Source organism: Bubalus kerabau, chromosome 11, assembly GCF_029407905.1.
Source record: "Bubalus kerabau isolate K-KA32 ecotype Philippines breed swamp buffalo chromosome 11, PCC_UOA_SB_1v2, whole genome shotgun sequence".
NCBI lineage: Eukaryota > Metazoa > Chordata > Mammalia > Artiodactyla > Bovidae > Bubalus > Bubalus kerabau.
The window spans coordinates 108,381,200-108,401,905 of NC_073634.1; the positions used below are offsets into that span (position 1 = coordinate 108,381,200).

Sequence of the window (20,706 nt, forward strand, 5' to 3'; positions counted from 1 at the left end):
TACACGAGGATTTACATTCAGCTTTGAGAGGGGAGTTCAGGGTGTCTCACTGTGCAGGGGACTGACTAGAATGGCAAGGACGGAGGGAACCCAAGTTCAAGTGCTGCTCACGGCAGTGACCCTACTGGGGTCCATGCAGGCTGGTGTCCCACCCCCAACGGGTTCCTTCCAGGGGAGCTCAGGATTGCCTGTGGCAAGAGGTCTCCCGGCCCCCCGGCCCCGCTGGGTGCGGAGGGGAGACGGGCAGCCCCTCGGGGCTCGTGTGCAGGGAGGCGGCCCCGCCCAGGTGGTCTGTCCGCAGGGACCTCTCTGTCTGAGGGCCCAGCATGGCCAGCTCTGTGAGCTCCACTCTTCCCAGTCTGGACGGGATAAAAGCTGGGACTGGGGGAGACAGACCCAGTGGGCAGTCTGGGACCTGTCCACCTGCCGCTCGGCCATCGGCCCCTCAGTCTGGCCTCTGGCCCGATTCCTGGGTGGGCACGGCGCCCTGGGCCTGCTCAGGCACCCATCAGAGACCGCGCGCGTGTTCAGAAGTGACCTCCTTCTAGGAAGAGCGGGCGCCCAAGGGTTTCAGCAGAGGGGCTGCTGGGGCCAGGCACCCCCCTCCCCGAAACCGTCCTGGCTCTCAGGGGCCCCAGCTGGGGGTGCTGTGCCCCCTGCACCGGCCTCCTCTGAGACGCACCTGCTGCCCCTCCCTGGCTTCCCAGGCCTGTCCCCTTCCCAACCCCCCACCCCCTGCCCGAAGCCCAAGCGCTCCTGACAGGTGAGGGACACTTCCGTGAACTGAATGTGCCAAGGCTTGGCCTCACGGCTCTGCCATGGGGCTTTTTTAGATCCTGTCAGTTCCCCAGGTCTTGGCAGAACCAGTCTGGACGGAGAACCAAAAATAACTCTGTGACTCAAGCAGGGCCGGCGGCCTGCAGCCCCGGAGGAGAGCAGAGCCAGCCTGTAACCAGGAGCTGGGCGAGCAGGGCCCCCTAGACTATAAGGCTCCCTCACAGGGGCCGGGGGAGACCTCGCCCAGGGCGGGGCGAGGCTTGCGCTGCCGCGGACGCCCTCACCACTGGCTCCCCCTCTCCTCAGACACGGGGGGGCCAGACCAGCGGGACCGCCCAGGGCAGCCCCGCCTGGACTCGGCCGCCGTCTCAGTGTGAGCCTGTGGCCGCGGCAGTCCCTGGCACGTGACTCGTGACGGGCGTCCTCCTAGGAGCTCCCACTGGTTCCTGGGCTCATCCCACGCCTGCCTCTGAGGAGGGTGTCCTGACAGATAAGGAGGGTGCACTCGGAAGCGGCCCACCTTTATGCCCGTCCACCCGTCCCTCTGCCGGGTCAGTGGCAAAGCAGGGGGGGGGGGGGCTCTGGCAAGCTCACAGTTATCCCTCTCAGCTCCTGAGAGGCGAGACATTCATTCATTCATTCATTTTGGACAGCTCCAGGCTGAGCCTTGTGGGGGATGGGCATCCCGGGGTGTCCTGTCGGGCCAGTGAGACCCAGACACCCAGGTCTACGCCCGGGGGTGTGCAGGCCCCACCTGGGTCAGGAGGCAGGGTGGGTACAGTCCAGAAGGAGGCGGGCCCTGTGGCTGCATCAGTGTAGGTGAACACAGAAGAAGGTGGGGTGGTCTGGCTGTCCTGCTGGGGGCTCAGCCCAGGCACAGTCGCGGGGGAGCGGAGACCTGGGCCAGCAACGAGCCGTGCTGGGCGTCCCCCCGCAGTGTTCGCCCTCCGAGTGTGTGGTAGAGGATGGCTGTCCGTCCCCTTTGGGGGAGTCTGTCCCCTTCCGGGGAGCACATCTCAGGCCGAGTATGGCCGGTGAAGGGGGGGCAGAGCATTGGTGAGAGGGACATCTTGCTGGGAGGCGTGCTGTGATGAGTGCCAGCGGGCATCCCCCCAGGGCAGAACCGTTGTGCCCTGGGGTCGGTCATGGTGCCTTGAGACTTCTCCTTCCAGGGGCCGACAGGACCACCGTCCCGGCTCAGCAGTGGGAAGGACTCCAGACCTCTGGGGCTCTCAGGGAAGAGCATGCTCTCTCTCGAGACTTCCAAGGACCCACTTACTTTCTCCTCACTTCTGGGCGCGGTAGACGCGGGCTAACCTGGATGTAACATCCGTCTGTCCTCCGCTGATGGGGGTGTGGACAGGGCTGGGCCGACTTGCTCTCTGCAGTGACCCCGGCCTGTCTGCAGACTCGCCTCCCTGCTGCACCAGCGAGGGCCGGGGCCCTGAGAGGACAGTATTTAAAAAGGCAAATTCGGAATTACTTCTGAAAGGGGAACAGGCAAAATAGATCCTGGGAAGGGATGGACAAGTAAAAATAGTTGAGTTCCTTTCTCAAATCTGGGCCAGAGGCAGCAGCCCGGGGAGCGGGGCCGCGTGACTTGACGGAATTTGGGGGTAAAGCCGCGTTTCTTCTGCTTGCAGTCGGCCCCTGATCCCTGCCCACAGCCTCTGCAGCGCCCGGATGCAAGCTGTCAGGACAACACCAAGATGGGATGTTGGCGGCGGGGGCAGGGGGGCCCATCTCTCCGGTCTTGTTCAGTGATGTTTATGGATGTACTCACCCAGCTTTATTTTAGGGAGAAAGTGGGAGGCACCCCAGACACTGCAGCAGTGGGCGTGGGCCTCTCCCTGGGACCAGCTCCCGAGGCTGGGCCCACCTCGCCTGGTGGGACGACCCCCGGCTAAACCACAGTCCCCCGGGTTAAGTCACAGGCGATCTGAAAACGCGCGGGTGTTCTCTGAGCTTGGCAGACCAACCTGTGCGTCTGCTAATACGGCGGCAGTGTAGCAGAGTGGGCAGAGCCAGGGACACACGCAGGCCGGGCCTGGAGGAAAGGGAGGCCATTGCAAATGGCAACGACCCCACGGGCAGCGCCTGCCGCTGCCTGCGCCCAGGGGCCACTGGGCTTCGGTGGCTCAGGAGCCTTCTGTCCTTGTGAGGCCAGCTGAGTTCACTTTTTCCTGAAGACTTCAGGGCCATGTGCACAGGTTGGCGTCCAGGTGGCAGGAGGGGGGTTTCTGCTGGACGCCTGGGAGTGCGGGCTTTCAGCTCAGCCCTGCCCGAGCTGCAGGGTGACCCCGAGGACATCCCAGCCGGTCGGTCAGCCTCCAGCCTCCATCTGTGTGACGGGAGGGCGCCCAGGGCAGTGCCCTCACACTCCAGTCCCCTGGCCCCGTGCGCCTCCTCCAGGCAGTAAGGAGCCGTCGCCCTGCGGGGAAGCTCACAGGCCCTCCAGCGGGAAGGAGCAGCCTTCTCCCGTTCTGGTTCTGACTGTCCGGCACCTTCCACTTGGCACCCAGGCTTGGGTAGACTTTCTCCAACAGCCTTAGGAGGTGCGGGTGCTGCTGCCCCCACTTCCCGGAGGAGAAGACGGCGCCTGAGCAAAGCCAACCCCCACCCCCACCCCAGAGATGTAGTTCTGGCATCCCACCCCTGCCTGAGGCCTGGAGGGCTGCACCTCCCTCTCCCCACCCACCCTGGCCTCGGGTGCTCTCTGCCTTAGGGAGGGGACGGCCTCTTTGCCCTTTGGGGCTGGGGTTGTCCTGGGAAGAGCAGGGCAGGCGCACCTGGTCGCAGCCGAGGGCGGGGTGGCGTGGGCGTTGGGCGAGGCACTCACCGTCCCGCACTGGGCCCTCTCTTCCAGCGTGTGGCAAGCTGACTGGCATAAGTGACCCTGTGACCATCAAGACCTCCGGCTCCAGGTTTGGTTCCTGGATGACCGACCCCCTGGCCCCAGAAGGTGATAACAGGGTAAGTGACTCCTCCATCGGGCCTGGGTCTGTGGAATCTGTGGATGAGCCCCCTTAGGAAGTGGGCAGGGGTTCCGGGGGCTTGAGGGAGCAGCCCGGGTTCCTTGCTGAGGTCCCAGTGCTAACCCCGAGTCAAAGACTGCAAGGCGGGTCCTATGTGAGGATGACCATGGCCAGGATGGCGTGGGGCGGGGAGGCCTGCGACCCTCTCCGCAGGCGCGGCTCTGCCCCCGGGAGTCGAGGGGGCCCCTCTGGGCTGAAACCTCCCACACTCCCAGCCCTGCCCCCACTCTTCTCGAGAAGAGAGTGGTCAGGCCTTCTTGTTTTAATGACTGCTCATTTGTGTTTCATTTGCCATTCCTTTCATGGCTGATAGAAACTCATGTTCTCTTTTGATTTAGGAAAAAAGCCCTGCTCTTTTTTTCCTAGACTCTTCCCCCTGGGTAAAAACCTCATAAAAGGAAAGAGGCGAGCAAGCGCCACATCTGTCTTGATGGGGATGCGGGGGTGTGGGGGGCGGGGGGGACGGCAGCCGAGTTCTGTGGTTGGCGTCCCTTCGGGGTGTGGGGAGCAGAAGGGTGGCTGGGAGGGTGGCGCCGGCCGGCTCAGCCCGAATGGCGACCCTAACCGCAGCGTGTGGGAGCCTTCCACCGAAGGGAGCTCCCGCACGCCCAGGGCTCTGGTTCTCGGGGCAGGGGAGGCGCTGTGGCTTCCCCGTCCTTTGGTGGTCCACCAGCCTGACCGCTGACACCCAGAGTGAACCGTCCAACAGCCCGGGGCCTTTCTTATCAAGCCCCTTGCCTAAAAGACGTTTAGAAAAGAAGCACTTTAAAAAAAAAAAACTCAAGTCTTCGCAGGCAGACTGAGAAAGGAGGTTAGAAATGTGAGCTCCTGAGCCTGGTCTGGAGGATTTTTAAAGGGAAGGAATCTTGAGACTTGGTCTTTGTACCTCCCTGGCCCCGCCCCCTTTAGACGCGCTACCTCCCAGGCCCCGCCCCCTTTAGACGCGCTACCTCCCCGGCCCCGCCCCTTTAGACGCTCTACCTCCCCGGCCCCGCCCCTTTAGACGCGCTACCTCCCCGGCCCCGCCCCTTTAGACGCTCTACCTCCCCGGCCCCGCCCCTTTAGACGCTCTACCTCCCCGGCCCCGCCCCCTTTGGACGCTCTACCTCCCCGGCCCCGCCCCCTTTGGACGCGCTACCTCCCCGGCCCCGCCCCCTTTGGACGCGCTACCTCCCCGGCCCCGCCCCCTTTGGACGCTCTACCTCCCTGGCCCCGCCCCCTTTGGACGCTCTACCTCCCTGGCCCCGCCCCCTTTAGGCGCGCTACTTCCCCGGCCCCGCCCCTTTCGATTCTGTGCAACCCCGCCCCCTTTAGAGGGCGTGATGGCTTCTGTTTCAGTCCATAATCTGCACGGTGCCTCTGGCACAGTCCTTCTGGGGGAGACGCCTGAGGGACCGTTTCCCGCTTCCTAGCGGCCTGTGCATCTTCTTTATTTAACAATCTCTACCTTCCCCACCACCTCCCCAGCAGCCGCTTCCCACACCTCATCCCTGGGGGCAAAGGCGCGGGGCTCTGGGGGGCGGGGCCGGCTACAGGCTGCAATCCTGGGAAACGACCGAGTCGGGGATTCTGGGCGTGATGTTCGTTTTCATTTTATTTTCTGAGTCGTGACAGGGAGCTGGTGCTTGGACGTTGTCTAACAGCTTAATTGGCCAATGAATTACCAGTTAATTACCAGTGAACGATTTAATTGGCCGAATGTTACCCAATTCTTCAATTTCATCCTCTTCCCCTCCCCCGCCTCCCCGAAAATGCCACTTTGGTTCTGAATTCGGTTAGGAGTGTTCTCTTGTCACAGATGTGCGTGGAAATATCAGTAATGCCGACATGAAAACAGGTGATGGCGGCAGACCCCGAGAGCAGGTCCTGTGTGCCAGGGGCCGGCAGAGCACGTCGTGTGCACGTGTCGGAATAGCGAGAGGAAGCAGTGGTTTCCCGGACTCAGCGACAGCTGTGCCTAGCCCTCAGCTGCGCTCCCGTGCCTGGCCTCGCTGAGTCCCGCAGCTGCCCTCAGCCAGATATCATCTGTCTCCCCTTTGCTGATGGGAAAACCAGGGCCAGAAGCCTCACATGAGTTGCCCAAGGTCTCAGAAAAGGCTGGTTAGTGGTTTTATCAACCATTTATTAACCTCTGAGGTTCAGGCTGCCTCCCAACTCACCCTCCCCTCCAATGCCCTCTCCCCACCTCCTGCTGGGTCACACACACCCAGCAGACCTGTTGGGATCCACGAGCCAGAACCAATGACCTTGGTGCTGCAGAGGACGATGAACCCCAGTCTGGAGGATTCCACCCCAACTGACACCACAGATGTGCCTCTTGGTCCCCAGGTCAATGTCTTTTATTTTTTGTGGTGGTGTTCAGTTGCTCAGTTGTGTCCAACTCTTTCAACCCCATGGACCACAGCATGCCAGGCTCCTCTGTCCTCCACTGTCTCCCGGAGTTTGTTCAAATTCATGTCCATTGAGTCAGTGATGCCATCCAACCATCTCATCCTCTGTCGTCCCCTTTTCCTCCTGCCTTCAATCTTTCCCTGCAATCAAGATCTTTTCCCATGAGTGGGCTCTTTTTGTAGTGAGCACTTGTCAAATTATCTTGTCTCAGGTAGCAAGTATCCAGGCTCCTAGAAGCCCCCCTTATCGTGAAGACATCAGTTCGCAAAGCCATCAATGTGGTGAGGGAGGCTTTTGGAAATTAGATATCTCTTTTCTGCTTAATGAGTTTGATTACCCTCCAGGAAGGGGGGCCCTGGTGATGGACGGAGGGCAAGCAGGAAGGTGGGAAGAGGCCTTGGTGGGAGCCAGCTCCTTGGGGAGGGGCCAGCTCCTGGCAGGGCGCCCGGGGGCCTCCGCGACGCTGGGCAGTTGGCAGCCCTGCCTCAAGCCCAGCACAGCCGCCAGCAGCCAGCAGCGCTTCCCCAGGTCTGGCCATTGATCCGGAGGCCACCGTTGTGTTTTGATCTTTTCCTTCTCTGTCTGATTTTGATCACACACATACACACACGCAAACACACACACAGGAGACCAATAACTTGCTCCCAAAAAATAAATCAGTGTCAGCTTCAGTGCAGGAGGCCACAGGGGTGAGATAAGCGAGACTGTGGCTAACAGTGGGCTGGGGAGTTGCCTTGGGACCCCTGCCCAGGGGCCCTCGAGGGCCTTTCCTGCCCCTGCCTTTGTGCTGAGCTGTTAGAAGCACCTTAGCTCGTTTACTAAGCGCCAGTCGGGTGCTGGGCTCCCGTGGTCCTCAGCCAGCCCAGAAGCAGCCGTTTTCTCAGCAGTGACCGGCCCATATACTTCTTTTTATTTTTTCAACTATGGTCACAGCCAATAAGTTTCATGACCTTTTATTTTTTGTGGTTCTAAATGTAAAGAAAAATGCAAACAGATTAGTATCATCCTATAAACTTTTCATGTGATCTCTTGCCTCCCATCTGAATACTACCTTTATACATTTTAAGAATATATTTAAGTTATCAATTAGTGAATTTATTAATCACAATCAGTGAAACTGAAAGAAAATAGACATCATTCTTGATCTCAAAATATTTAAAATTAAGGTATGGAAACAAAACAATTACTTGAAAAGTTAATGTTATAGAAATAGTTCAAAACAGTTTAAAATGTCAAAAGATATTGTGCTTATCATTAATTACCAAAACAATTATACACCAACCAGTCTGATGGGAATTAAGTATCAAAACTGAAAGAGCTGTTGTTGTTCAGTCACTTAGTCATGTCCGACTCTTTGTGACCCCATGGACTACAGCATGCCGGGCTTCCCTGTCCTTCACTATCTTCTGGAGTTTGCTCAAATTCGTGTCCATTGAGTTGGTGATGCCATCCAACCATCTTGTCCTCTGTCACCTGCTTCTCCCGCCTTCAATCTTTCCCAGCATCAGAAAGATTGCTGATGCTCTTCGCAGTCAGGTGGCCAAAGTATTTGGAGCTTCTCTTTCAGCATCAGTCCTTCCAATGAATATTCAATGTTGATTTCCTTTAGGATGGACTGGCTGGATCTCCTTGCAGAACCAAGGGACTCTCAAGAGTCTTCTCTAGCACCACAGTTCAAAAGCATCAGTTCTTCAGCGTTCAGCTTTCTTTGTGGCCCAACTCTCACATCCATACATGGCTACTAGAAAAGTCATAGCTTTGATTAGATGGACCTTCCTAGACAAAGTGATGTCTCTGCTTTTTAATGTGCTGTCTAGGTTGGTCATAGCTTTCCTTCCGAGGAGTAAGCGTCTTTTAAGTGGGCTGGTTGCCACCTGCACTCTAGGTGTGGCATCTCTGCTCTAGGCGTGGTGTTTACCGGGGAAGAATCCGCAGGTTGCTTTTTTTTTCTGGAGAGAAGACCCTCGTGGATGGGGGCGCTTCTGGAGGGGCACACTGGCCTCAGACTCAGTGAGGGGGCCCCTCACTCCTCAGTGAGGGGGCTCCTCCTCCCACTCGCCCGGGACCTCCCTTCTGTCTGCAGTGCCGCCCTGGGTGCCCCTTGCCTGGGGTCGCCCTGGCTGCTCACCCCCGTGTGCCCTCAGCTCTTGCCTCCTCAGCCCGGGCCCTGCTGTCCTTCCCGCAGGACAGTGCGCACAAGGAGCTTCCGCCTGTGTGGAGCATGGCCCTGAGGTCACCAGCGCCCGGAGAACCGGAGGCTCTCAGCCCCCAGGTCCGCTGAGCCGTCCTGCTGGGTGGTGGTGGTTCACCCTGCGGGCACTGTGGTCACACCCGGGAGTGAGCTGCTGGAAGGTCGCTGTCTCCCCCTATCGGAGTGTGCAAACGGAACCTGATTTGTGGGCTTGCGTGGGCATTTCAGAGGGCGACCTCGGGGGTCTGGGAGGAAGTGGCCCAGCAAACGCGGGTAGCGAGTGTGGTGGACTGACCTCTGACCCTGGGTGAAACCCTTCCCTCTGGGCCTCTCCAAACTGGGCGTTTGGGAGGGGTGGTCTTGGGGACCCTGCAAATGTTAGAATCCCCTGGAGGCTGTAACCAGCCTGTGCCAGGCTCCACCCTCAAGGTCTGTGTGGTGGTTCCGGGTGTGAAAGCTCCCAGGGGCCACAGCCAGGTGCAGGACACTGGTTCCAGGCCTCAGCGGTTCTGGGCAGCATCCCAGAGGGGACGGGACAGGCGGGGATCCAGGACGGGAGGGGATGCAGGACGGGCAGGGGGACGCGGGGCAGGTGGAGACGCAGGACAGGTGGGGATGCGGGACGGACAGGGAGGCGGGACGGGCGAGGATGCGGGATGGGCGGGGACACAGGATGGGCGGGGGGACACAGGACGGGTGGGGGGACGCGGGACAGGCGGGAATGCAGAAAGGGCGGGGATGCGGGACGGGCGGGGATCCAGGACGGGCGGGGATGCAGGACGGGCGGGGGGACGCGGGACAGGTGGAGACGCAGGACAGGCGGGGATGCGGGACGGACAGGGATGTGGGACGGGCGAGGATGCGGGACGGACGGGGACACGGGACGGGCGGGGACACAGGACGGGCAGGGATGCGGGATGGGCGGAGGGACGCAGGACAGGCAGGGACGCAGGACGGGCCGGGGGACGTAGGATGGGCGGGGAGGATGCAGGACAGGCAGGGATGCGGGACGGGCCGGGGGACGCAGGACGGGCTGGGACGCAGGACAGGCAGAGGAGGACAAGGCATCTGAGGTGAGACCGCAGTGGACGCAGAGGACTGGAGCGGGGTGCTGCCATCAGGGCCTTTGGGGGCCGTGATGAGCTTCTCTTTCCGCACAGAGGGACTCACAGTGGCTTCAGCCCTCCAGGCCGAGAGCTGGCTGGCAAGCGTCTAGCGCCTGTGCTAACTCTCCCTCCCGCCCTCAACTGCATCTGCCCAGTGCTGGGCCCTGTGTCCAGTGGGCCCCTGATCGGAGGAAAGGGCTGTTCAGTCAGTTCAGTCCTCAGTCGCATCTGACTCTTTGCGACCCAGTGGACTGCAGCACACCAGGCCTCCCTGTCCACCACCAACTCCCAGAGTTTACTCAGACTCGTATCCATTGAGTCGGTGATGCCATCCAACCATCTCATCCTCTGTCATCCCCTTCTCCTCCTGCCCTCAGTCTTTCCCAGCATTAGGGTCTTTTCAAACGAGTCAGTTCTTCGCATCAGGTGGCCAAAGTACTGGAGTTTCAGCTTCAGCATCAGTCCTTCCAGTGAATATTCAGGACTGATCTCCTTTAAGATGGACCAGTTGGATCTCCTTGCAGTCCAAGGGACTCTCAAGAGTCTTCTCCAACACCACAGTTCAAAAGCATCAATTCTTTGGCACTCAGCTTTCTTTATAGTTTAAAAGTCCTTAACACTTGGATGCTGACTTCACCCAGCTCTGCCCATAGAACGGAGGTCCAGGGACGCATGAACCCAACCAGGTCCCACACCACTCATGGGGGCAGCAGAGAAGGGAGCATCTTCAAAGAGCTGTGAAGGGGGCCAGGAGAAGGTGCAGAGGGGGCTGTCACTGGAGCTCAGTTTTGAGAGAAGCAGTGAGCTCCCCGTCCGAGAGGCAACCAAGAGGAGGTGCGGTGTGAGAGGAGCGCCCGCCCGTCATCTGTGCAATTCTGGCGCCCTCTCTGACCCCCACCCAGCCCCGCGTGGCCTCTAACCCACAGCACTGAGGGCTGCTCCTACAGACCAAGGACGATGAACAGTCTCAGATGAGACCCAGCTCTGTGGTATTTGAATCTTGATAAAAACAGAAAGCACATCTGTCTCTAAACATTGAATGGGTGTCTCAGGAGCAAGGGTGCGTTTTTTTGTTGTTTTTTAAAATTTTTAACGCATGTGTAAAACCACGTCTGAAAGCTCCCCCATCCTTAATCTCTGCTGCAGCCAGCGGAGCCCTTGACGGATAAAGCAGCTGTCTTATTGCCAGACAGATGCACCGGGAATGGCATTAGCCCAGCAGATTTTCCTCTGACTAACTGCATTGCTTTCTAATTTGCTCCCAGATTGGTTGAAAATGACTAAAGCGTTTTGTACAAAGTCTAGACGTTTTTCGAGTCAGCTGGCATTTAAGCAATCATGGGAGAGCTCTTTCCTCTGTAACCCCTAACTTGGGCCTCGTTGGGGTGCTGCCATGGTTGGATTGCGTTCAGAGCCCAGGGAAGCCCGGATTTCTCAGGGAGAGGCACTTGCCTGGGACTGGGCGTGACTATACACACAGCATCCCTTCTGCCAAATTAATGACGTCCCCCCACCGGGCCGGTGAGTCAGTCCGGCCCGCTGTGAGGGCCGGCACAAAAGGAGAGGCCTGACGCACGTGCCCCCAGGGTGTCCAGCATCGCCCTTCCTGGTGACCTTGAGAGTGGTCAGCCTCACCGACTGGCCGGTGCTGCGGGCACGAGTCCTCGTGTGGGCCCAGGCGGCCGTGCCCTCGGCCCAGCGTCCTGTGGAGGGCGATGTCCCGCGCTGATGGGGGCCAGCCTTCCCAGAGGAGGCGGACCACCTGCTGCGCGCCCTCGTCCGGGAGAGCAGGGAGCAGGCAGATGGCCCGCTAACCCACAGCCTGGGGGCACCCAGACGGACGCTCTCAGGGGCCTGTAGTGGGTTCTGCCACCACCCGCCTGGCAGGAACAGCAGAGGATGCCTGCCGGTCATGCCCACAGCCAGGCTGTGGGTCCCACATCCATACACACATTGTCCTTCCCCAGACTGGAGGCTCCTTCCCTATGGGGAGGTGGCCCCTGCGAAAGGACCCTGTGGGTGTGGAGGAGGAACGTGACCTCGTTTAGTCTGCTCTCTCTCTTCCAACTCCCCCCCCGGGCGCCGAGTCACCAGAGCCCCAGTCTGGGAGGTGGTGCCTTCCCGGGGTGGGGGGTCCCCCCTCCTTCAGCACCACTGACGGGTCCGCTGTCCCCGCAGGTCTGGTACATGGATGGCTACCACAACAACCGCTTCGTCCGCGAGTACAAATCCATGCTGGACTTCATGACCACGGACAATTTCACGTCCCACCGCCTCCCGCACCCCTGGTCCGGCACAGGGCAGGTGGTGTACAACGGCTCCATCTACTTCAACAAGTTCCAGAGTCACATCGTCATCCGGTTCGACCTGAAGACGGAGACCATCCTCAAGACGCGCAGCCTGGACTACGCGGGCTACAACAACATGTACCACTACGCCTGGGGCGGCCACTCGGACATCGACCTCATGGTGGACGAGAACGGGCTGTGGGCCGTCTACGCCACCAACCAGAATGCCGGCAACATCGTCATCAGCAGGCTGGACCCGGTGTCCCTGCAGGTGCTGCAGACCTGGAACACCAGCTACCCGAAGCGCAGCGCAGGCGAGGCCTTCATCATCTGCGGGACGCTCTACGTCACCAATGGCTACTCGGGCGGCACCAAGGTCCACTACGCCTACCAAACCAACGCCTCCACCTACGAGTACATCGACATCCCCTTCCAGAACAAGTACTCGCACATCTCCATGCTGGACTACAACCCCAAGGACCGCGCGCTGTACGCCTGGAACAACGGCCACCAGATCCTCTACAACGTCACCCTCTTCCACGTCATCCGGTCTGACGAGCTGTAGTCCCCGCCCCGGCCCCCGGGGGGCCGAGGCTCCGCATCCTCACCCGCCTGGAAACTCCTGTGGAACAGCTGCCAAGGTAACGTGGGTGAGATGACAAGGCTCGTTTTGAAAACTCATCAGCAGCGTGGACTCCGGCGTCTCGGGGGTGGGGAGGGGCTGGGGAGGCGTTGCCCCCACGTTTCTCCAGCTCCAGCCGGAGGGCGCCCGATGTGGGAAGAAGCCCCCGTATTGACGGCTGGAACCACAGCCCCAGGGCTCCCTGGTTCCCCGACCCGGTCCCCCTTTCTGGTCAATATACTCAAGACATAAGGCGATGACTGTTGGCCAGCTCTCACCGAGAACAACCTACTGTTAGGATAGCATGGACTTGTCCGTAGATTGTGGTCAGCCTGATGGACGTGAGTGTTGTGTCTCATTGAAGCGCCCCCCCACCCCGGCCCGGGCTGTGCTCGGCGACGGAGGGGCGACATAGGCTCGTGTAGCTGCATCTCATCACCACCGCCGTCCTCAGCCGTGTGTCGTGTCTTAGATGAACTGTGCTGAGACTCCGAGAAGCCCGTGGACCCACGCCTAGTGCCCCAGAGCGGCGGCCGGCGCGCCTGGACCCCGCCGTCCGGACCCCGAACCCCGTAACCCCATCGTGCAGTGTCTGTTGCTCCCTTGAGGCGGTGACGTGTCTCTTTAGCTGATGCCATGAATGTTGTAAATGCAGTGCCGTAGTTTGGATTAATAAGTGGATGGTTTTTTGTTTCTCAAAAGAAAAAAAAAAACACATCAGTGTTCTCCCTAGTAGAGATGATCGAGGTTGGTAATCATTAAAGGAAATACCCTCTTCTCGTTAAATTATCTTAAATAGTGTAACCACGGAGAAGGGCTCCTCTCGGGAAACTCTGGTTTCCAAAGGGAAAGAAATGCTCCTGTGGGCAGCAGTGTGCGGAAAGTACATTTTTTAAGTAAAAAAGAGGGAAACTTTGTACTATCCGATTAAGGAACAATAAAAATATTAGGAGATGTGTTTGCTTCATTTGTCATTTCGGAAGGGTTTGAAAATGGCCGAGGCTTCCGGATCCTTGAGGCCGGGTTCCGGTATGAGTGTCCCTCTCGGGGGAGGAGGTCAGGGCGTGGCTGGGACACAAGGCCCACGGGGTCCCTCGGCATCCGGCCCCCCCAGAGGTCGGAATTCGAGAATCGCCCTGGAGGTCCCTACCCCTGACCCCTGTCTCAGTCCAAGAACAGCCCCACTGGGAGTCCCACCCACTCCATCCAGACAGGCTCTTCCAAGCCGCCACTAGAAGGAACTTGGGACAGGCACCCACTTCCAACGTGGCGGGGGGCGTCTTCAAAGACCCTGCCGAGAAGTGGGCAAAGGTGAAGCCAGACCCTCTCTGGCCAGTTACCTTGCTAGGAGGATGGGGGGTCCAGGAGATGAGTGGCCAGCCCCACCTGCGCTCCCCTGAGACAGAGACCCTCACGCCTCGGGTGAGCCCAGGTCACGTGGCCAGGTCTGTAGCTGCCAAGTCGGGCCCCGTTTCTGAGGGGACCCTGAGGTCTGCACAGGCAGGGGCGTTCTGCAGTGCCCTGGGGATTCGCGTGGCCAGAGGAGGCGCGTGCTGCCTGCGTGCCAAGCCGCTTCAGGCGTGTCTGACTCTGCAACCCCACAGACTGTAGCTCCTCCGTCCCTGGGATGCTCCAGGCAAAAACACTGGAGGGGGTTGCCATGCCCTCCTCCAGAGGATCCTCCCGACCCAGGGATTGAACCCAGGTCTCTTACGTCTCCTGCACTGGCAGGCCACCTGAAGGGTCCACAGAAGACACGGGTCAAAGGAACTCCCCTTCACAAGACAGAGTTCAGGGCCGGCTTTAGCACTAGAGGTCAAGGCAGGGGGTGGCCTTCCATCCCGGCCCCCGCCCTCTGCTCTGCTCAAAGCCGCTGGCCTCCTTGGCAGGGGGGACGGCAGGCCAGTCGTGTGGGCCTGGGGAAGAGCCAGTGCCCCCTGCAAGCTGGGCCCAGCTGGCACCACACCCGAGCCAGAGAGCGGAGGAGCTGACATGCCCTCGGAGTTGGCACGAGGGCATCCAAGAATGGCCAGCTCCGTCTGCGAGGCCCCTCAGAGTCTGGAGCCGCCAAGGTGAGCTGGGGAGCCGGTTGGGCGAGGAGGCCACGGGGGTGTGGGGCCAGTTCCTGCCGGTCACAGCGATGCCCTTGGGCTCTGGTCCGTGGTCGGGAGAATGTGGGATGAGACGGAGGGCAGAGGCGCACTGCTCGACCCCTGAGCCCGCTGGTGAGGGACACGCCGAGGAGGAAAGGCATGACCCCTGGCCAGGACTCACCTGCTGGCGGGGTCTCCTGGGCATTTCCCTGGATCGCGGTCAGCGCCCCCGTGAGAAATCGGGTGGGCCCTGGACCATGGGGAGGGGAGAGACGGAGTCAGAGGACCCAGGAAAAGTGCAGGGTGGGGGTGCTGGCCAGCAGGGCAGCCTGGGGGAGGGGTGGAGCCTCAAACGGTCGGGGCCGCTTCACCCTCCCCGCCCCGGGACCAGGTCTCCACGCACACTGGGCCCTCAGCTGCCGACCACACACTGCACTGTGGGTGGACAGGCCTCCTCCTCCTGGCTCAGGCCCCCTCTGACCCCAGCACCCCCAGCCTCCCCCTCTGCTCACCCGTGAGACCCACGCAGCAGGCCACCTCCAGGCTAACCTCAACACCCTCGCCTGTGCCCCCCACATCCGTCCTCCCCTCCCCAACTCAGGGTTCCGCCTTCCAGAAGCTTCTCACTCCCCATCCCCAGACGGGGTATTGCTTCTCCTGTGTTCCTTTAAGTCCTTCCTTCGTCCCGTGCTCCAGGCTGCGCTTCCTTCCAGCATCTGAGTCCCTTACGCCCAACACATTCTGTGAGGTTTGCCGTTGTTTAGTTGTGAAGTCGCATCTGACTCCGCACAGCCCCATGGACTGCAGCACGCCCGGCCTCCCTGTCTGTCACGATCTTCTGGAGCTTACTCAAACTCATGTCCATTGAGTTGGTGATGCCAACCAACCATCTCATCCTCTGTCGTCCCCTTCTCCTCCCGCCTTCAATCTTTCCCAGCATCAGGGTCTTTTCCAGTGAGTCAGCTCTTCGCATCCGGTGGCCAAAGTATTGGAGCTTCAGCTTCAGCATCAGTCCTTCCAATGAATATTCAGGACTGATTTCCTTTAGGATGGACTGGTTGGATCTCCTTGCAGTCCAAGGGACTCTCAAGAGTTTTCTCCAACACCACAGTTCGAAAGCATCAATTCTTGAGCACACAGCCTTCTTTATGGTCCAACTCTCACATTCGTACATGATACAGGAGAAACCATAGCTTTGACAACATGGACCTTTGCTGGCAAAGTAATGTCTCTGCCTTTTTTAATATGCTGTCTAGTTTTGTCATATCTTTTCTTCCAAGGAGCAAGCGTCTTTTAATTTTGTGGCTGCAGTCTGTCTGCACTGATTTTGGAGCCCAAGAAAATGAAATCTGATGTTTGTGAGATTTGGGCGTTTTTATTCATCAAGCCCAAGACAAAATAATCCAAAAAATCCTTTCTTGCTTTCTTGTTGTTGTGACTGGGTTTCCTTCGTCAGATGCCCTGACCCCTGACGAGGTGAGGTGGGTAGGAGATGCCTAAGCTTAATTAGAGCCTCATTAGCTGGAAGTCCTCCACCACCGCAGGCCGAGCTGCAATTAAAGCGTTTAGAAGTGGGAGGCCCTTCTCCATTCATGCTCGCAAGTCACCTCTGGGGGAGCCATGCAGAGTCCTCTGCCGGAGAGCCTGGGGCTGGCTCGTCGTAGAAAAATCCCAGCTTCAGTGAGACAGCCTAAGAGGCCACCGACTTTATTCCTCGGTGGGAGTCTGCGCGGGGACAATCAGGCCAGGATTGTTAGGTGATTTCAGCTGCAATTACGGGCCGATCTCATCCTAATTTCTCCTAATGACGCAGGAGACACCGAATGTACAGATGCGTGCTCTGAGTCACCAGGAGACACGGTGACGACCTGATGGCTGCAGAATGGATTTACTGTCTCCCTCTGAGTATTTGCCAGGAAAAATATTCCTCCAGGATATTAAATACGCAAGAAAAATGGTTTCATCCAGAAAGCAAATAAAACAACCGGCTTGCCACTAAATCTCCCGGGTTCCAATAACTGAATATATTGGCCGACGGCAGAACATCTGTAGATGAATTTTCTTTATTAAAAGTTTGGCCCAGAATCAAAACCCAGCAGTTCCGCAGGAGGGACCGGAGGCCAGAGCGTGAGACGCCCAGTCCTGGGTGTGGCTGGAGGGGCCTGGAATACTCCTGGTTTCCACAGAGTCCTTCCTGAAGGAGGCCTGTGATGGCTGACCCCACATAGCTGCCTGTGGAATTCACCTCTGGCTCCCAGAGTTACGATGCCCGTGCAGTTTCTGGGGGGCGAGTGATGAGGGTGGCCGAGCTCTCACAAGAGACCAGGAAGGAGGCATCTCGTGGTTTTGGGGGGGGAAGCTCGGGGTCTCCAGACAGAGGCCAAACTCCACCCGGGAGAAGGGAAAAGAAGGTGAAGATGCTTCAGGTAGCTGAACATTCCAGGGTTAGGGGGTAGTGATTGTCTTTAATTGGAACATCTAACCTAATCCTGTTTCCGGATTGTAAGTGGTAAAGGTTGGGCCCCGACACCGCTCAGAAGCCGATTTTGACACTGGCTTCCCCGCACCTCTTGACCTCTGACCACTAAAAAAGACGACAACGTGGGAGTGGCAAGTTCAGGTTTATTGGGGGCAACATGGGGACTGCAGACCAGGGAACAGGAGCTCGGAGAACTCTGAGACTGCTCCGCAGAGGCCGTGGGGGGAGGCCAATGGATGAGGTTTGGGTGACGAGGGGAGTTCAGCACAGTCAAGCGCTCATTTTACAAAAGCTTTTCTGTCCGTCACGAGGAGCTGGTGTCACCAGGAAGGGACCTAGTCCTTCTCTAGACATGAGTAGATGCGGGGATTGGTGCCACGAGATCAGTTCCTGAAACATCCAGCCATCTCCAGAGCTGTTCCACCAGTGTCCCTGGGGCACAGCGCGCCCCCGCCGCCCTGAACTCCCTTCAGGCAGGTGCCAAAGGTCAGCAGCCGCAGCGGCGCAGGCAGATGGCAAAGGCTGGTCGTCCAGTCGCTGACGATGCTCCCGGCAAGTGCCAGTTTGCGGTCGACACCTCACGCCAGGTGTAGGGGAGACGCCAGGTACATCCTCAGATACAAAGTCGCTCAGGACTGAGCTTCTGACCCACGAAGGGCACCCACAGCCACAGCACAGCCCAGGCCAACACGGGACACGTCAGAAGACCTGGGGGTCCCTGGAGAAGGTGGGTGGTGGTTGGGTCACCGCTGGGCCGGGCCGGTGGGCAGCGAGCGGTTTCTCCAGGCTCGAGGGAAATGGACCACGCCGTCCCCCCACCCACCCCGTGGCAGGCCCGAGAGGCTGGAATGGGAGGGAGGGGGCTGGGTCCAGTCCTCATCCAAACAGCTGTGTGGGTGTGGCCTGGGGCCACACGACACCTTTCCCTGAGAGAAGCATGATCCGGGGGCTGCCGGCCGGGGAGGAGCGAGGCCAAGTCCCCGGCCCAGGAGCTCGAATCGGCATGATTCGTCTGAGGCCCTGCGTCAGCAGGCCCAGGCCGAGCAGCACCTTCCAGGTGTCAAGGAGGTGGTCTGCCCACCGGCAGGTGAGCTGTTCCTTCCTCGGTGGCCCAGGTCTGCGGTACTGAGGAGCGGCTCTCATGGGAACCATCACCATTTGATTTCCTCTGGGTGTATTTTTTCTAAAAGGGGCTCCTGTAAGCAGGGTTTGGCTTCAATAAATCTACCATTAGAGATTATGCTCACAGGCTGTAAGAACGAGATATAGTCTTTTGAGCCCAACAGCGAATAGAGGCCAGTGTTGGTGAGAAGCCCCGCTTGTATATGACTCTGCATCTCGCTGCCGTCACACGCTTCTCCCTGGAGGTGACATGAGGGACGTGGACCCTTCGTCTTCACTGCCGTGTGTATCCTATCATGCAGATGCCGCGAGGTGTGTGTCTCAGCACCCCACGGTGGGTGTGTGGGTTGTTTCTCAGAGTCTGTTCTTAAGAACCATTCACTGCAAAAGACCTTGTGTAAAATCACATCCCATATCGTGCTGTGTCTTTGGAATAAAGGATCTGAGGGCAAATGCTTCTGTTATTTTGCCCGATGTTGGTGAATTCCCTTCCCCGGAGGCCACGCCCTTTGCCTTCCTCCTAGCAAAGCACGAGAGTGCAGGTCTCCCCGTGGGGTGCTTGGGAAAGCTTCCGAGACTTTCAGCCTGGCAGGTAAGACGCGGTGTCTCCGAGCACTTTGAGTTTTCGCTTCTCTTATGAAGAGTCAGGGCGGCACCTTTCACTCGTCTCAAGGCCACATTGACCTGGGGTCCCGGGGCCAGGATCCCACGCGCTCAGCACAGGGGCCCGGGTCGCAGCCCTCGTCGGGGAACTAGATCCCACACGCCGCAGCTAAGACCCGGCACGGCCGAATAAATAAATATTTTTTTAAATGTGTCTGGGAGCTCTCGGTTCATGTCTTTTGCCCACGCTTTTCTGCTCAGCTGCTGAGAGTTTTCTCCTACACGAATGTTGGGCACTCCTATCTGCGCGGGAAGCCGGCCTCTGTGTCTCAAGGGGTTGCAAATGCCGTGTGGTCTGCCAGCCTTGATTTGGGTTCTGGTGGGCTTTTTGTAAATGGAGTTGGAATTATCACTTTTCCTTCTGAAGCCTTTGTCTCTGAGTCACAGTAAGGCCATTGTAACGAATGGACTCACTTTCCTCTGCTGCAGGAACCTTCGGGGTTTATGTGAAGGCAGGTCCAGTTTTGCAAAAATGAAGTCAAAGTGTTCAATCAGTCAGTCGTGTCTGAGTCTTTGCCACCCCACAGACCGTAACCCACCGGGCTTCTCTGTCCATGGGATTCTCCAGGCAAGAACACTGTAGTGGGCAGCCATTCTCTGCTCCAGGAGTTCTTCCCGACCCAGGGATCTCACCTGGGTCTCTTGCATTGCAGGCGGATTCTTTACCATCTGAGCCACCAGGGAAGACCCGGCGGGTCCACGGTTTGTCGTTGTTCAGTCACTAAGTCGTGTCCCACTCTCTGCGACCCCATGGACAGCAGCACGCCAGGCTGCTCTGTCCTCCACCAGGTCAGCTTGCTCAAATTCATGTCCAGTGAATCAGTGATGCCATCCAACCACCTCATCCTTTGCCACCCCTTCTCCTCCTGCCTTCAATCTTTCCCAGCATCAGGGTCTTTTCCAATGAGTGGGCTCTTTGCATCAGGTGGCCCAGGTATTGGAGCTTCAGCATCAGTCCTTCCAATGAATATTCAGGGTTTATTTCCTTTAGGATGGACTGCTTTGATTTCCTTGCAGTCAAAGTGACTCTCAAGAGTCTTCCCCAGCACCACAGTTCAAAAGCATCAATTCTTCAGCACTCTGCTTTCTTTATGATCCAACCCTCACTTCTGTACTTTTACCATTTTCCAAAAGCTTTCCCAGCTGTCCCAACACAAGTTATTAAATGTCCCAACACGTTATTAAATGGCCCAACATCCCCCCCACCCCCAGCTGAACCCTAGGCTGAGGGTCCTGTGTACTTAGGCCCCATTTCTTGGCTTTTCTCTTTCTGTGTTTGATCCTGTCACTGAAAATTCTATCATTTACATAAATTTCCATAAATTTGCCTATAGGTGAATATTCATGGCCTCTATGACATGGACGCTCACTCACTTGCCTTTTATAGTGCTCTTCCGAAGGTTTGTGTACAAGGACGTCTAATCTCCACGTTTGCAAAGGCTCGCCCCAGGGACCACTATCCAATCTGAGCGGGATTTTTTGCCTTCACTGATTTTGTCAGATCAGCAAAGATTAAAGCGGTTCGGGGAGGCTGCGTCTCTGTGAAGCTCTTCTTTGTTGTTCTAAACAGCACATCTCTATCTGGAGACGCTGCCGGGCCTTGGACACAAGGTGAGGCCCAGCCCTGCGGAGGGTCCCTGGGGAGCCCTGGCCCCACGTGGTGCCTCTGCTCAGCCGTCTGGCTGCCCACCCCGGGGGGCTGATTGGAGGTGGAAACTGGGGTGCCGGATCCTGCCCTCTTCTCTCCCTGCCCTCACTGGCCGTCGGCACACACGGCCTGCACTCCAGCTGGTGAGTCACTAGACACTTATTCATCACACAGCAGGCAGCGGAAGACGCCAGAACGGTGCGTCCGCAAGGCTCCGGGCTCACCCCACAGCCCAGCCCCGGGGGCTGGTCAGTCAGTGCAGCGGGCACCCAGCAAGGCAGCGGAGGGAGG

The 20,706-nt window shown here is 58.5% G+C and overlaps 1 protein-coding gene across 2 annotated transcripts in view; it reads left to right on the forward strand.

Annotated features, from left to right (window-relative positions):
- OLFM1 (olfactomedin 1) overlaps positions 1–13,196 on the forward strand; it is a 38,863-nt gene extending 25,667 nt beyond the window's left edge. For both annotated transcript variants that reach the window (XM_055539240.1, XM_055539239.1), the window contains 2 exons: positions 3,644–3,750; positions 11,679–13,196. In XM_055539240.1, coding sequence (XP_055395215.1) covers positions 3,644–3,750; positions 11,679–12,353 — 782 coding nt within the window. In that variant the 3' untranslated portion in view covers positions 12,354–13,196. The remainder of the gene's footprint in view (positions 1–3,643; positions 3,751–11,678) is intronic.
- Positions 13,197–20,706: the final 7,510 nt, after the last annotated feature.